The 16,686-nt window shown below is 38.1% G+C and overlaps 1 protein-coding gene across 5 annotated transcripts in view; it reads left to right on the top strand.

Annotated features, from left to right (window-relative positions):
* DYNC1I1 (dynein cytoplasmic 1 intermediate chain 1) overlaps positions 1 to 16,686 on the top strand; it is a 294,747-nt gene that overhangs the window by 215,694 nt on the left and 62,367 nt on the right. For all 5 annotated transcript variants that reach the window (XM_079152251.1, XM_079152248.1, XM_079152249.1 and 2 more), the window contains 2 exons: positions 10,167 to 10,313; positions 14,368 to 14,481. In XM_079152251.1, the coding sequence (XP_079008377.1) occupies positions 10,167 to 10,313; positions 14,368 to 14,481 (261 nt within the window). The remainder of the gene's footprint in view (positions 1 to 10,166; positions 10,314 to 14,367; positions 14,482 to 16,686) is intronic.

Genomic DNA, 16,686 nt, shown 5'->3' with positions numbered 1-16,686 from the left:
CTCTGCTACTATGAGGGTTGAAATAGGAAGTGAGAACCACTTTTCTTTTTACAAACTACAGGAGAGAAATTCTTCAGGGGCTCTACCATGTGGCAGGTGATAGGTCACAGCTAGCATAACAACTAGCAGAAGCTAGGTTTTCAGTACGATGTGTGGTTGAGGTGCTGAGGCAGATACTTTCTAAGAAGGACTTTGCATTTGAAGAAATTGTTACCAATTCTCCACCTTGTTATTGGTTAGTTTTTAACTGGAATTTTAAAAAATCCCTTGTGTATAAAAGACTTGAATTTGGGTATATGTCTTGCATTTTAAGACTCTGTAAAGGCTCTCCAGGTATAGGCAAGACATAATGCACCTCAGAATTTTCACTTATGTTTGTTTTTGAACTTTTTTAAAAATGCGGGTCACCTTTTTCTTCAATTTCCAAAATGTGACCATTTTACTGAAGATAATTCTATCTCCCAAGAATCTCTTATTTTAAAAATGTATACAAATTACTTCATATTTCTTGAGCTTGGAATGTTCCCCAGGTACTCTATTGTCTCTACATAGAAAATCCTTTTTGTTTGTTGAAGTACACAGGGACACTATTCCTTCTGCACAACAATCAATAGCAATTCATATAATTATTTGGGCCCTAGACACACTCATTGAAAAAGAATTTGTAGGATTGCAAAAGCCTTTTCAGTTTGGTTGCATAATAACAAGATGAAAATGAATCATTTTCTTCCAAAACAGTGACGATTAACACACAACTTGTCAGTGGTGACCCAACTAGTGTCCCAGCTGCTCTGTAGACTCTCGTGATATGATTAATTGGTCTTAATCAGTTCTCAGCAGGAATACCCACCTCATGGTAAATATCACCACAATTGGTTCTAATTAGCTCTGTTGCCACCTGTCACAACTGATAGGCTGGGAACTGAGTGAGGGGAGCGATCTTTATGCCAGCAACTAGAGAGGGGTCAGAGACTCACTGTAAAAGCCATGTTAGAAAGCAGAAAACCTACAAGCCCTCTCTGCCATGTATCAATAGATGAGGTTCAGCTTGTGGATCCCACAGGTGAGGGAATCAGAAGTATGGTGTGCAGAAGGTGGGATCATGGGTCTCTGAGAGAAAATTCACCTGTCTTCAATTGATTTAAGTTTTCATGGTATATTGACTTTGATATCTGCTAGTCTGTGGTTCAAATCTGGGCTTTGTCTCTTTTTACTAATTCAATCTTAAACCAGTAGTTTTACGTCTCTGAGCCTGGTTTTCCTAATATGAAAAACATGAAAGCCAAGTTATCTACCTAATAGGACCAATACATGACATGCTTGAAACTCAGGTATTCAAATACTTTGGAATGCCCCCACAGCTAAATAATCGTGTAACCTGGGCTGACAGTGATGATGTTCATTAGCCCTCCTAACAATAAACAGGAAAACTCCAGTGTATTCAGTGACCCTGCAGATAGTGATTTTGAAGGGAAGTTGAGCCCTAACCCTTCAGTCCTCCATTGTCATTTTCAGTTATCATTTTCTAAGAGTCTAGTCATTTCAGTGAAGATGCAAGATGAAATCTCAAACTAGCAAATAACATTGAAGGAAATGGCAATCTAACAGAGGAAAATATTGTATTTTTTTCAGTTGGGCCAGTTATAAAAATGGCACATGATCTCATAAAGGAAATAGCCTCGACTTGGGCCCACACTGGTACAAAGCAAACACATCCACAGTGACACTCTACCACACTCTACCAAGTCATCATTTTGGAACTGGGTTTTTCAAGTTTGTGCATGATATCAGTCACCTGGGTTCTTGTTAAATACACAGATAACAAGGCCTCTTCCTGGAAATTCTGATTCAGTAGATCCAAGATAGGACCCAGGAATCTGTGTTTTCTTGTTAGTTGTAGTTAAGTAAAAGATGTATATATTTGTCACATAAAGCATGATGTTTTATATACATGCACATTATGGAATGGCAAAGTCAAAGTTATTTAACATGTGCTTTACCTCACATAGTGACCTTTGTGTGTGTGGTGAGAATACTTAAAATAAACCCTCTTAGCAATTTTCAAATGTTACAATATATTATTTACTTTAGTTACAATGATGCACAATTGATCTTTTGAACTTATCCCTCCTGTGTAACTGAAATTGTGAGTCTTTTGTCCTTTCCACTAACATATCCCCAATTCTTTCATTGTCCATCCTCTATACCAATCTGTGTTTTCCAGGAATTCTCCAAGCATTTATACTCAGATAAGTTTGAGAAACATTGATTTTAAATAGTATTCTTCATATTTGACTAAACATGGGAGTTTTAAAAAATATTATGCTTGATTCCCACCCCCAGAAATTCTGATATAATTGGTATAGGATGTGGCCTGAGTATCAGGTAATTTTTAAAACTCTCTAGTTGATGTGAAGGTACAGGTAAGTGTGGAGTGACACTGGTTTAGAAAATAGCTTGAGCCAGGCATGGTAGGGCATGACTATAATTCTACTGACTTGAGAGCATAAGGTAGGAGGATCATGAGTTCAAATCTAGCTCAGCAACTTAGTGAGGCCTTAAGGAACTTATAGAGATGCTGTCTCTCAATAAAATATAAAAAAGGAGTAGAGGGCTGGGGTTGTGGCTCAGTGGTAGAGTGCTTGCCTCGTATGTGTGAGTCACCGGGTTTGATCCTCAGCACCACGTAAAATGAATAAATAAAATAAAGGTATTGTGTCTGTCTACAACTAAAAAAAATATTTTTAAAAAAGGAGTGGAAAAACTCCATGTATGTATTTATGTATGTAATTATACTATGTTAAAATACACTCTATACACTCTACCATCATGTATATCTAAAAAGAACAAATAAATTTAAAAAAGAAAGGACTGGGGATGTGGCTCCGTGGTTAAGCACCCCTGGGTTCAATCCCTGATACAAAAAAAAAAAAAAAAAAAAAAAAGGTATCCTGAAGGGTGCCTTACTGATGAATAAGTAATAATCAGATGTAAAGTCATATCACAAATCAGTCTATTCTAGGTCTAATTTGAGGTTGGAAAGGGTTGTCAAGAATAAGGACTCAAAAGAGTTAAACCACATAGCAAATAGTTTAGTAACACATTTAGAAGTCAGTTTTCCAGCCTAGACCATAAGGACAGGACCAAAGAATACTGGTGGATTTATGAAAGAAAGATTTGTTGACTAAAATGAGAAGTCCTCTGGATCTTCATTGTCTCTGGAGATGTTTCTATTAGGAATCAAGTCATCTCTAATCCTCTGTGGGGGACATACTATTTATCCAAGTCTTTAAACTTCATTGCATATAATTCAAATCTTTCAGCAGCCCTAGGAAAAACAAACAATGAAAATGCCCTGTTCCATAGGCAGGGCAAGAACTATCTTGTTCCTGTTATGAATCAAAAAGTAAGACTTAGACACCTCACATGCATTAGGATGACTGCTATTAAACAAACAAACAAACAAAAAAGAAAATAGAAAGTATTGGAGATATTGAAACCCTTATGATGTGTCGGTGGAATGTAAAATGGTATAATCACTATAAAAAAATAAAAGTGGTTCCTCAAATGATAAATCAAACTACCATAGGATCCATCAATTCCATTTATAGATATATACCCAAATGAATTAAGCAGAGTCTGAAACAGGTAGTTGTACACCCATGTCCAAAATAGCCCCAATATAGCCTTTAGCTATTTGCAATACCTAAAAGGTGGAAACAGTCCAAGTGTTCCTTAATGAATGAATCAATAGACAAGATATGGTATGTACATACAATGGGCTGTTATTCAGCCTTAAAAAGAGAGAAATTCTACACATGCTATACATGGATGAGCCATGGTGGCAGTATGCTAAGTGAAATAAGCCAGTCACAAAAGACAAATGCTGTATGGTTGATTCCACTCCCACATGAGGTACCCAGAGCAGTCAAATTCAAAAAGATGGAAAGTGAATGGTGTTTGCCAGGGGTGAGGAGGAGAAAGGGGAGCAAAGAGTTGGTATATTATGGGGACAGAGTTTCAACTGTGGAAGATGAAATTCTGGAGATGGATAGCAGTGATAGTTTCCCAACAGTAGTGAATGTACTTAATGCCATTGATCTGCATGCTTAAAAATGGTTAGAATGGTAAATTTTATATTATGAATATTTCACTATAGTTTTAAAAAGCAGATAAATAATTTAAAAATGTGCCCAAAATTAAGCAAACAAAAATAACCTAAGACTTGAATTCACACAGCTAGTAGGTGCCAGAGAAGAAATTTCTCTGTACTTGAGGTCTGCTGACCCTCCTTTCCCACCTCAGTGCCTCCCAGAGAGTAGAAACTGGAGATGATGCTCAGAAAGAGCTACAGGGTAATGACGAAGTGTTTGAGAAGAGAGTGATCTAAGCAATCCAGATAATTGTCCTGAAGATTAGAATGGAGGCTGGGAAGCTCCATGAGCCTGGAAACATGTCTGCACCCAATTTAAAAAAAAAAAAAATTGATATGTATGTCACACCTCATAAATTCAACCTTCAAAGTCTGTGCTTTTTAGTGTACTCACAAAAGTGTGCAATTATGACTTATCCTTTTAGAATTTGTTTCACTTAACATAAAGTTTTCAAGATTTAGCCATGTTATAGCCTACATCTGTACTACATTCCTTTTTATTGTTGAACAACAGTCACATGGATTTACCACATTTTGTATATCCATTCCTCAGTTGATAAGTATTTGAGTTGTTGGCACGTTTTGACTATTATGAATAATGCTATTGTGAACAAATTTTTGCATATGCTTATATCTTTGGTTATCCTGCATATATAACTAGAAGTGGAATTGTGGAGTCATATGACAATTCTGTTTATTTTTTTTGAGGAACTGCCAGACTATTTTCCAAGAAGGCTGCCCTCATTTTACAATCTCACTAGCAGTGTAATGAGCATTCCAATTTCTCCACATCTCCATCAACATTGATTCCCCTTAAAAAAGTTATAATTATGCTAGTGTGTGTGAAGTGACATGTCCTTATAGTTTGCATACAATCCTTTGTATTCTCAGCCCACCACCCAGAACAACATATGTGATAGGGTCTCATAGTGAAAGGCATGACAATACCAAGGGATTCCAAGAAAGGTCATTAGGATGATTGATTTCTAGTCTTGGGAAGTCAAATCTTAGAATCAGATTCTTTTTTTCTTTTTCTTTTTTTTTTTTTTTTTTTTTTTTTTTTGGTGCAAACTGAGTTTAGAAGTAGCAGACAAGCTAATTCATCTTTCCTCCTAGGCATCCTGGTACTAATGGGGGATGACTTTTGGGAGATGGTCACTCTCATAGTTTAGAAGAACCAAGTGCACATTTGGGAATCCTAAAGGAAAAAAAAAAAAAAAAAAAGGAGTCTTTCCCTTCATCTCAAAGTTAAGTGCCTGGCTCATGATTCAGGGTGACTTCGCTACCTTCACACCTTCCATGTTGTCACATGCCTGGTGCCACATGATCGCCTCTAAGAAGAGTTTTCCACAGCAATGTTCTCCAATTACATGTTTTTCCATTAACAAATGAAATATTTTTGTGGGTTTCTTAGATACTTGCAGAAATATATATATATATATATATGTATATATACATATATATATATACTAGTTCACTAGTAGCCAGAAGGATCTGATCTGTCTGCCTCACAGTCCTCTGACAGTTAAACATTTGCTTTTAGGCAAATAAAATGTCAGCCACGATTTAACAGCATATGGCAACAATATGGCCATTCCCTCCCTGGGGACCGACTTCTCCCCAGAAGAGATGGTACTTGAAATAGGAGATGCTTTTGAATGCAGGACCCCTATCCCTCCCACCCAGGCATGTAGGCTGGGGAGTGGGCAGAGTGCCACACACAGAAGGACATGGGCAGCCAGATCAAATGTGAACCTAGAGGGCAAGCTTCCCAGCCAGCAATGACCAAAGGCTGTTCACCCTGGGCATATGGGTCTGTGGTTAAGGGGAAGTACGATCCGTAAGCTGGCCTGGATTAGCTCTGCAAAATAGAAAACAGCCTCCACAGCCACTTAAAGAGGGGTTTGGGCTGACTTTGAATTGAATGCAGTGGTGTGCAGTGAGTGAAGGGAGATGTTCAAAGCCGGCTCTCCACCCTTCTCGTCTCTGTGGAATTCCCTCCGTGAATGGGCTAAAATAAATTGACTTCTCTTGAAATAGATGATGAGGATGTGGAACCCCATCTAGTGGGTCAGCTTGTGTGGAAGGGCTTACACGACAATGCTGGCCAGGAGGAGAGTTGCTCTGCAGGAATGGCCAAGAACTGGGTCATCAATTCAAGACTGAAAAGTAAGCCAAGCTTCCTGAGGAGTCTCAGAGCTAATGCACTTGTTGAAAACAACAGAAATTGTCAACAGAGATGGCTTGGTCCTGGAGACATAGTCTCAGCATATTGCTTGGCCTCATTGGGGGACTGTGCTATGCAAATGCCAAGAGGCTATCCTGCTCCTCTTGGATCAGTGGTCCCTTGTGTAACCCTGGCTCTGTGTTACCTCTGTGCTGGAATATAGTCAGGCGGACTCACCAGTCTCACATCAAGCCTTTAACATTCAGGCCTACCCGGTTTCTGAGTCCCTGTTGTGGCCAACAGTATGGCCACATCATGAAACCCCCAGCTTTGAAAAAACAGCTCAACTGCAGTTGCAGAAACACTGATGAAGAGGGTTAACATTCTCACCAACTTTATAATTATTTTCCACTCATGTAATTGGCTTGATTAGAATTCTAAAAGACTCTATGTAAATTTTCAAAATAATTCTAGGACTTGAATACTTTAAAGAATAAAATAAAATGGTTAAAATTTTAAACTACAAAAAAACTGTATGCATTTATATAGAGCCCAGAATAAAAAGGCAAAGAAACTTCTTCTTTTTAATTAATTTTGTTTGTCCGAATGTTGTTAATCCTAGCTTAACAATGCCTACTACAACACTGAGTTAACTTAAATTTTAAATGCTAAAAAAGTGATGAAAATTTTAAAAACAACCTTATTAATGTTTTTCATATAATTTGTCTTCAGAAAACTTCCTGTTGAAAATGAAGACAACAAAAAATTTTACATTTTTTACAAATTTCAACCAATTTTTCTGAAGTGTTTTTTCATCTTTTTACCATAGACGTAACTGACAGGATGTTATCAACATTGGCACCTCTCACTGACAGCCAGTAAATTCCTTGACAATGGGCAGCAGCAGCAATGACTAGCTCAGTAGCTGTGTGAGCAGCAGGAGATTGCAGGAGGTTTTCCAAGCCCAGGCTTCCCCATTTGGAAGAGGGGCTATGGATGGAGCACTATTCCCAAGTCTAAAGCAGCCTAAGCATTTGGATGCAAATAAAAAATTAAGTCAGTCTCCCAAATGTTTGCCATGATTACATCAAGCATCAGGGTACTTAACAACATCCTTGGAAATGACTGAATTCTAAACTTTACATCTAGGTGATGGAGATCATACTGCCTTAGTGCTTCCATATAAATGATATGTCCAGTGCGGCATATCCTGGAGCTCTGTGGTCAGCTACATATACATGCACACACAGACACAGAGCTATGCTCTATCTTCCAAATATAAAATGAAACTAAGTATGTCTATTCTTTTTCCTCATGGAGATATCATACAATATTGATTTTCAGCAAAACAATGTAGATTCTGGTGGCAGAAATCTGGTGCCCCAAGGTGTTATAACTTTTTCAGCATTAATGTGAAATTGTTTTTAACCAAATTTAAGTAGAATTCTGAATCCTAGATTAGGGGGCTTTGGTGACATTTGAAAATTAAAAAAAAATGGTTTAGTAGACCTCTATGTTTGGTAAATAAGTAAATGAAGATAGAACAATTGAATGAGTGAACAAGTACCCTTTTGGGTCAGATTTCAATTGGTGCCAACTCTGTGTTTTATTTTCATAGCAACAGCTACACTGTTTTGCTCCAGTCTCTCAACAAACTGTACAAGATTTGGAGGAAAATTTGCTGGGATTTAACTGAAACACGGAAGCAATCAAGGGGTTGAATTCTGGATTTTTCCAATTGAATGACATTCCTTTATCCATATTGATTTGAGCTTTGGCAAATTCAATTGTTGATACCACCTGGATAATTTTAAGTCTTTCTGAAGCTTTCTAAAAAAACCTTTCTAACATAGCTCAAGCAACATAAGAATTTCATCAATTGAAAACTAAGAATCGTTTCTGTGGGATGTGTAAAACAAGAAGCTGACCAGCATTATTTTCTTTTTCTTTAAATCAGTGTCATTATTGAGAGTTATTCTTGAACTTTATGAAAACCAGATTGGGGCATGGGTATGTTCTTCATCGAATTGTGTTTAAGGAATTGGAACTGAAAATCATTCAAACTAGGAAAACATGACATTGAAAAATAGTCTACATTCTTTTCTCTACCTCAGAGTATCGAGACTGTTTCTGACTATGAAGCCTTAGGCTGGTAGATACTGGTTTTGTTTTTAAGAAATGGGCAGTTACTTTACCAATCAAAAGGAAATCATAAATTTTTCTTCAGTTACTATTTTGCTGGATTATCAGTTACAAACTTAGATTTCCATACTTGTTTATTTGGAAAGCTGTGATTTCTCATCATTGCCTGCAGAAAAAATTTCAAATAGGGCCATTCAAGGGATTCTCTGGTTCAGCCAAGGATACCTCTTCAGCCATGTTTCCATGCTAGCTCCTTCCCTGGATGCAGACTAGGCCATTCCTCAGTCTCTGTTTTGCTGCTTCTGGTTCTTTCTTCTCAATTTCTCATATCTCAGAAGTACCTTTGTCTTCTCCTGTCCACTTGCTGAATGGTCCACATAGATTCCTTTCCTCTAAAACAAATCCTCCCCTCTCTTCACCCCTGCCACACACAGAGACACACACAAGCTACTATGATTTGGTCAGATCATGGGTATAAGTTGGGTGTCTAAATTGTGCCCTGAACAAGGATGTCAAGCACCAAGGACAAATAGGTAAAAAAATTCATCTTACTCTCCATTTGCCAAGGCATGTACCTACCCATATGATTGTATTTGTTCCAAAGGACACTTTCTTCTTTTTCACACAAAGGCGCCATATGGATTGGCAGCAAAAAATGTTTCATTAAATGTATATTTCCTTAATTTCCTTTACCAGAGCACAGGTTTGGATGAGGGTAACAGCTACCTTTTCATTCCCATTTTTAGTATGGTAACTTTCTTACACAGAGTAACTTCTCCATGGTCGTTCATTGAATTACCTGAAGGAATGCAATATGTTTGTTAAAAATAAATACTTCAGCTGATAAGAAATACAGAAAGTGTTGCAGGAATCAAAAGGGCCTTAGTAGATGTGGAAAAGTAACTTGTCTGACTTTAAGTGCCTTAGCTAAATAATTTCATATAAAATATGGTGTCCAGTTGAATTTTGTGGAATTTCAGAAGCCAAATTTGTGATGCTTTGACAGACCATGGTGGAGTTGGACTGTCCATTGCTGGCTATTTATTAAAACAGGCAAAGAATAATATTAAGGCTTGTCTGAAGTGGGCAGCATAAAGATCAGGGAAAATGCCCATGGGAAGTGAGGGAATTTGGGGAGGAGCTAGTTTGATTAGTCTGAGTTCACTTCCTTCCTGGAAGTCTAGATTAAGCTAAAACAAAAAAGGAAGAAAAAAAAACGAGCCTATCTTGAAGTCCTCAAGTTAGAATTGATCTGCCATTACCAACATTGCTTGTAACCTAACTGGACAGTAAAGCCCTCAAAGTGAAGAACTGCTTTGTAAAAACGTCAGTGGAGAATTAATATCAGTTCTGTTGCAGTTTTATTTGAGAAATGGGAAATGTCCAGAAAGCAAGTTTTATAGACCACAAAACAATGATGCACTTAAGATAGGTTTTATGCCTATTTGATGACAAGTCCAAGACATCAAATTTCCGATTTCAAGGGGTAAACCATTGGCCGAACTCTCAAGAGAAAGTCCTATGTCTGTGTACAAAATTTCCTATTAACTATGCATTTCACAAGCCCAGCTATAAATTGCTTTATGTTTTCCAGAATGTATTGTATTTATGTAATGAACCGTTTTCCCTTCAGGAAGAAAAAAGAGGCAGTGGTCTCGTCTACAGCCATTTCACAGTGCTTCTCTCTCTCCTTTTCCCTCACAGTCCTCTGTCATGTCAGTCTGCTTTGCCCGTTTCCATCCAAATCTGGTGGTTGGTGGGACTTACTCAGGCCAGATTGTTCTCTGGGACAATCGCAGTCATAGAAGGACACCTGTGCAGCGGACACCTTTGTCAGCCGCAGCACACACGGTAAGTCGAGCTTTCGTCATGTCCCTGTCTGCCACCAAGCCCTGAAAAAGGAGGTAGCTCAACTCACCAAAGCATGGGTCTTGCCAGTAATGCAAAGTATCTAGTTTATAGTGATTATATTCTGACTGACTAAAATAAAGATGAGTGAAAATAGGTGAAGGAAGCATTGACTTTAGGGAAATCTCTTCATCTGTAGGTTCTAGCACATAGAAGAGATCTCCTTTGATGTCCCAGAGGCCACCAGTGAAAAGCTTTAAAACTGGAAAAGGACACAGAGTTTGAAAGACGTAGCTCTGAAATCATTTGTCTAAAGAAAACCTTCACATTTTTGTTAGAAGGTGGAAGTACATATTTTCAAATGACCATGAAAAGTAAGCCCTTCGTGTCCAGGGGTAGGATAGGGGAGACACTTGCCAACAGGCCTTTTGCATTTGTGATCTGAGAGAGCACTATAACTTTAAATTCTGGAATGTGCAGTGTAAGTCTCAAAGTCTACAGTGACAATATAATCCCTAGGGTTAAAAGTCAACATATCAAAACCATTACCCATAATTTAGTAGAAGAGGTTCAGTATAGTGTTCATAAGACAACTGCTCTGTCATTTCCTTTAAGAGAATGACAGGTGTGGAGAGCAATCGTTAGGAGGAATGAGAAGACAGACGTGTCTCCATCAATCCTCGCTACCTTGACATTCAGAGTAGCTGATGTTCTTTCTATGAAATGCCCAAATTATGCCCAAGGATACAGCTCTACTATTGTTTTCAATTTCCTTAATGTGGTTGCTTCATTTGTTTCATCTGCTGGCCTCAAAACCATTCTGGCTTGAAAAATGACTGCTAGCTAAGACCATGAGGAGGAAAATTCTTCCGCTCTTGTAAGTTTGACAATGGGAAATGACAAATGCCAAGTCAGCCCTAATTTTGATTGATTGGGGCCATAGACACATGCAGGTGAAACTAGTTCTTTCGAATCTTGGGAAATTGCCCTGGCCTACCCCATTTCTCCAAACTAATAACAGAAAATTGTGGCCCAGGAGAAGAAGGACTCAATGCAGGTGTTTTCTCAAGTAGTATGGAACCATTTCTTGGCTCTTTGTGGATGTCAGGTGCATTTGTGAACATAACCTCTGAAATTTCAAAAAAATTATAAATCCAAATGTTGGAACATTTAACAATAAATTTTGGGGGAAAATTCAAATCCAGGAGTTCTTCCAAAGAGTTAACATTTCTTTTTCAACTAACATAAAATGTGATCATCACAACTAAAATACAGTTACCACCAAACTGAGTGGTGTTATTTCTGCTAGGAAATAAAACAAAAACAAATTTGTTTTCTCTGTCACTGTGTTTTGTCTAATTTGTAGCTAAAAGGGCACAGTTTAATTTTATGTTTGTCTTTCAACTTGCATTATTGCCTGGCTGATTGGTACCAGGATCAAAAAGGAAAAAGAGGCCCACCACAGATTACTCACTAATTTCCTTTCACACCCACCGCACATATGCATTTGAGACAACAGGAAATCATAATTAAAACAAAATCCTTCTGCCACACAGTAAGTTTATTTCTAAAATAAATAAAAACAATCTGGTATCTATAGTAGAAAAATAAGCTATACTAGTGCTTTTCCTTTGCATTAAGTACAGTTTGTGTGTGTGTGTGTGTTGTGCACTTGAGTAGGCATTCCCCAGTGTCTGCTTCTGTTTGGGTTTCTTTACATTTCTCTTTTCTTTCAGACCAAGCTTTATTACTCATGAAAGCACAGGCTATAGTACTGATTAAAGCCAGGGAGGGGCTACCATATACACTCCTCCTCTGGGCATTTGGCTGTCTGCAATCTTCCAGGCTTGAAGGAGTCTTGATCCGTTCAAGTTCTAGCAATTTGTGTTGGGCACCCACCATTAGCAGAGAAGTCCCATTGGACTTTTGCTGGAAAAAAAAAAAAAAAAAAAAAAAAACTGGATGGATTTTGGTTTATGATCATGTTTGCACCATGATTTCCACTCATGGGAATAAAGTTCAATTCAGTGCCTTCTGGGATCAAACAAATTGAATCAAGATAATACAGCTTTTTGAATATTCTATTCATTCACATATCCTTCTTCAATTTTATGAAGTCTGCTATTTTTAGGTGAAATCTTTTAAATCCGTTCTTCCATTTGATTTCTACTCAGAGCTTTGCATGTTGTGTGGCTTGGGACTTGAGTCTGATTACACATTGCTTCAGGTTTCATAACACCAGAGACTTGGGAAAGAGCTTTGTCGACAGCCCCACAACCAATCAATCCTCTTGATATTTGTGCAGATTCACACAGGTTGATTCAATTTGGAAGTGTCAGTAGGAACACAGCACGAAAAACACATAGGGGTTTGGTTAACTGTCCATCAGCATGGATGAAAGAGGTGATGTCATTGTCCAAAAAGTAAATGTAATCTTGGGATGCATTACTACAGACATATTCTTTATGAGAAGGCATATTTCAAGTCACCAGAAGTGACGATTCAGGGCTACCCAGATTTTTTAATTTTGTGGTCAGACTATAGGTAGACAATTCTATGTCGTTCTCAGAACCTCACCATTAGAAGAGTTCAGATAAAAGTTAACATTAGAGAATCTCTTTAAAAAGACAGCATATTCAAAAGAGATTAACCAGGATGGGAAATGTTTTGGGAAAACCAGATGGCCAAGCAACAGCTCTAAGAGTTGGGTGATACCTGGTCTATGACAAGACTTAGGGGTTGGGGTTGGAGGATATAAAGCAGCAATTCATAAATATTTAAATAAAGATTGTTTTCACTTGATCTGTGTGATTCCAGAAGACACCACACTGAACATATTTCCATGAACTTTCTTTATCCCCTTTAATGGAAGGATAAACTCCCTAGGAGTTAGCACTAAAATTGTCTACCCCTTAAGAAAGGTGTTTAAGTGGGTTTTGGACCATTTTTTGAATGAAGCTGATCCATAGCTCCACTAAACGATTATTAGCACTCCTTCTGACCAGGACTTTATATGATAATAATAGTCTGGGAATCATTCTTTATATAATATCAGCTTTCCAATATTAAAGATTGTTTCATTGTAGTTGTGGCTAGGTATTGTGGACAGTAACTCATCAAGAGTAAGACTTAGACTGTCAGCTATTTGCACAGAGAAGCATCAAGTTAGTTGTGGTTTGGCCACTCATAGCTAAGCTGCCTGAAATCTAACCCAAATTGCTGCTAGGTTCTGCTTATGCTAACCTTCCATTTAGTGTTTAATGTGCAGCTGCACATGGCTTTCAGCCGACCACGCAGAATTCTGCAAAACATGATGAACTACAAGAGTTAGGATAGAAGGAGAGAGCATCTTGCCTACTGTTCCTGGGACATAGAAATGGCCTTTCTCAAGGCCCTGGCTAAATCTAGGCCTCCATACTATTCCAAATAATAATTGAAAAATAAATCTATCATTGTCCTAGATTTTGCAGTAACAAAATAACCTGATTTTTATCTCACTAGGTACATTGTGCCAACAATTTTGCCACTCATATCCCTCCCTCAATTAAAAAGGCTGATGAATATTAACTACTTTTTTAAAAAGAATGTTAACCAGTGTTTGGCAGTGAGACTACAATGCATAAAACTCCAGATTTAGTAACACGTATTCCTTCTAAATGCCAACAGTTCTACCCTTTTGAACACTGTCTTCTTTCATCACTCAAGTTGAGATTAGCAGCTGAACTGTGTGGTGGGGACTTATTCAAGTCATCCAAATCCACTCCCCCGTGTTGTTGTGCCCCATCAGTCCTCACCTGCCCTCGCTTCTTTCACTGCTACTGCATTGCTTCTGACTGAGCAAGGTGAGGCTTGGGAAGTATTTCCACTACTGCATGTTGCTGTCAGAGCTTTTAGAGAGAACTCAGGTTGAAATCAAAAATGGCAACTGACCTGAGGCTTGTGTTCCAGTAGAATTATGTCACTCATGATCGTCGTTTCAGAGTGAAGTGTTTGACACTCACATGTACTCATTTCCTCTTGGATCTGCACCTGATACCCCCTGTTTATGTTTTCGCAGCATCCCGTGTACTGTGTAAATGTCGTTGGCACCCAGAATGCTCATAACCTCATCACTGTCTCCACCGATGGTAAGATGTGTTCCTGGAGCCTGGACATGCTCTCAACTCCGCAGGTGGGTTTGTTTTCCCCTACACATCAGAGCATCCTGGCTAAAAAGATACCTGCTTAATGGAACACAATTCCTAAAAGCCAAACCCTCACATCCTATAGGAGCTAAAAACAAGGAATGCATTTGAAAGAGTAGGGCCTGGTTTCAGCAGTCTCCTCTTGAAGCCAAAACCCATTTCCTTTACCACAAATCATGTAATTATTGTAATATGTTAATCCTTAGGTCAGTTTCAAGTGAAAATGAAATAATCCATTTTAAAGCATAGTAATTATGGAAGTTGCCTGTGGTATGAATTGTACTCACCCTACAGCACTGTGAAACAAATGCAAATGAGGTTGCAGCTCAGCAGAGCAACCCCTTACAGGGGACTTGCCTTGAAGGAAAGGTGTTCTGGCAAAACAGAAACCCAAGCCCTTGCTTGTCCTGTCCCCCCTGACAGCCGCCTGTGTGGGTGAAGAATTTGTTAAACCATCTGTTTTCTTCTCTGGAATGTTTGTTAGTATGGCTCCTACCATTCCTTGCTCAACAAATGAGAAGCTGGAAATGAAAAAGTTCCAAAGTTTCCAAACCACTAATGATCACAGTAATGGAAACCAAAAAAAAAGGAGCTGAAGTAGCAGAGGCAACTAGAAGCAGGAGGCAGGCATCTAAACACAACTTTCAGAATGTATGTGTATACGGGCACATGCTGAGACACACACACACACACACACACACACACACACACACACACAAGACACATACACACATTTTCTTTATTATTATTTTTCCGTCTTTTTTATTTGTTCTTTTTAGTTATATGAGACAATAGAATGCGTTTTTGACATATTATACATACATAGAATATAACTTCCCACTCTTGTGGTTGTATATGATGTGAAGTTACACTGGTCATGAATTCATATATGAACATAGGAAAGTTAATAGCTGATTCATTCTACTGTCTTTCACACAACATTTTCACACTTTTTTGCATGAAAAAAGTACTTCATTATCCTCCAACTAAAAAACATGAAGAGTTCATTGTTATCGCCTTTGAAAAAAAAGTGAGAAAATATCCAGAAAATTATGAAAGATACCTAGGAGACAATGCTTAGTTCTAACATTCCTACTCCCTTTCCTTGAATAACAACTCTAGAATATCTGTCACTCAATTTTAGTAGATATGACAATTAACAATATATATAAAGAATTGTGGAGACTGTAAAGAACCTTCTTGAAGTCTCTTTAAAATACAGATGTAGAGAATACTAACACTAAATGAGTTCTTTATATAATTTTAGAGGAAAAGAGATTGCTAATAAACTTACAATTTAAGCACCTCTGTCTTTGCTGATTATTATAGAGATATGGAGTTATGTGTGGATATTTTATGTTTTGTCTTAAAATTCTCAACAATGTGTTGTTTTCTTTTTAAAGCATAGAGATTATAAACAGATATAAGAGCAAACCCTCTCTTTAGGGATTTTTAATTGTCCCTTTCACTGATTGAACATGTATTTGTTTAGGTTAAAACCAGTGGTATGGGGGCTCTGAGACTTTTTTGATTAGCATTAGTATGCCTACAGACTCCTGTCTGCACAGCAAAGGTGAGTTTCACAGCATGGCCTCCATGGATGGCAGGGAGGCCTGGGGGCAGCCCACAGTTGCCCCTCCCAAATGGGTGACCTAGAGACATCACCTTCTTGCTGCTAATGTTAGAGATGGGGCAGACGAGTGTATGGTCTGCTTTTCTGTATCCTGTTGTTGCAGCATTCTCTTTAGCCTGGATACTAATGTACTTACTGTGTATGGATCTCAGGAACAGCAAGTCTGAAACATGACCACGAGGCCTATGCAGCCCATCCTGTGGTACATGTTTCTAATTGATGGACACTTTGGCTTAAATGGTCCAATTTGTTTACACAGGGAGAATGAACTCCCTAGCAACTATAATGATATGATATCCCAGAATAATTATTTTAATTATTTCAGATATGCAAAATAGTCCTGATGTAAATAGCCAAGAATCCTCAGGGACATTGCTTCTACATATTCTTCATTGTCATTAAACTTAATTCTGCAGGACGTCTTTTAAAGTACTCCCTCATTCCAGATTTTAAAAATAGCTTTACATAAAATAAATGCTCTCACTTACTATTTTAAACACTTATTTAAAGACTCTTCAGTCTTATGCCCATACACCCACTAGCTATCCTTGGTAAAATC

This window comes from Sciurus vulgaris (genome assembly GCF_902686455.1).
Source record: "Sciurus vulgaris genome assembly, chromosome: 8".
Lineage (NCBI taxonomy): Eukaryota > Metazoa > Chordata > Mammalia > Rodentia > Sciuridae > Sciurus > Sciurus vulgaris.
Note: the sequence above shows the minus strand (reverse complement) of the source record. Positions and strands in the feature narration are given on the sequence as shown.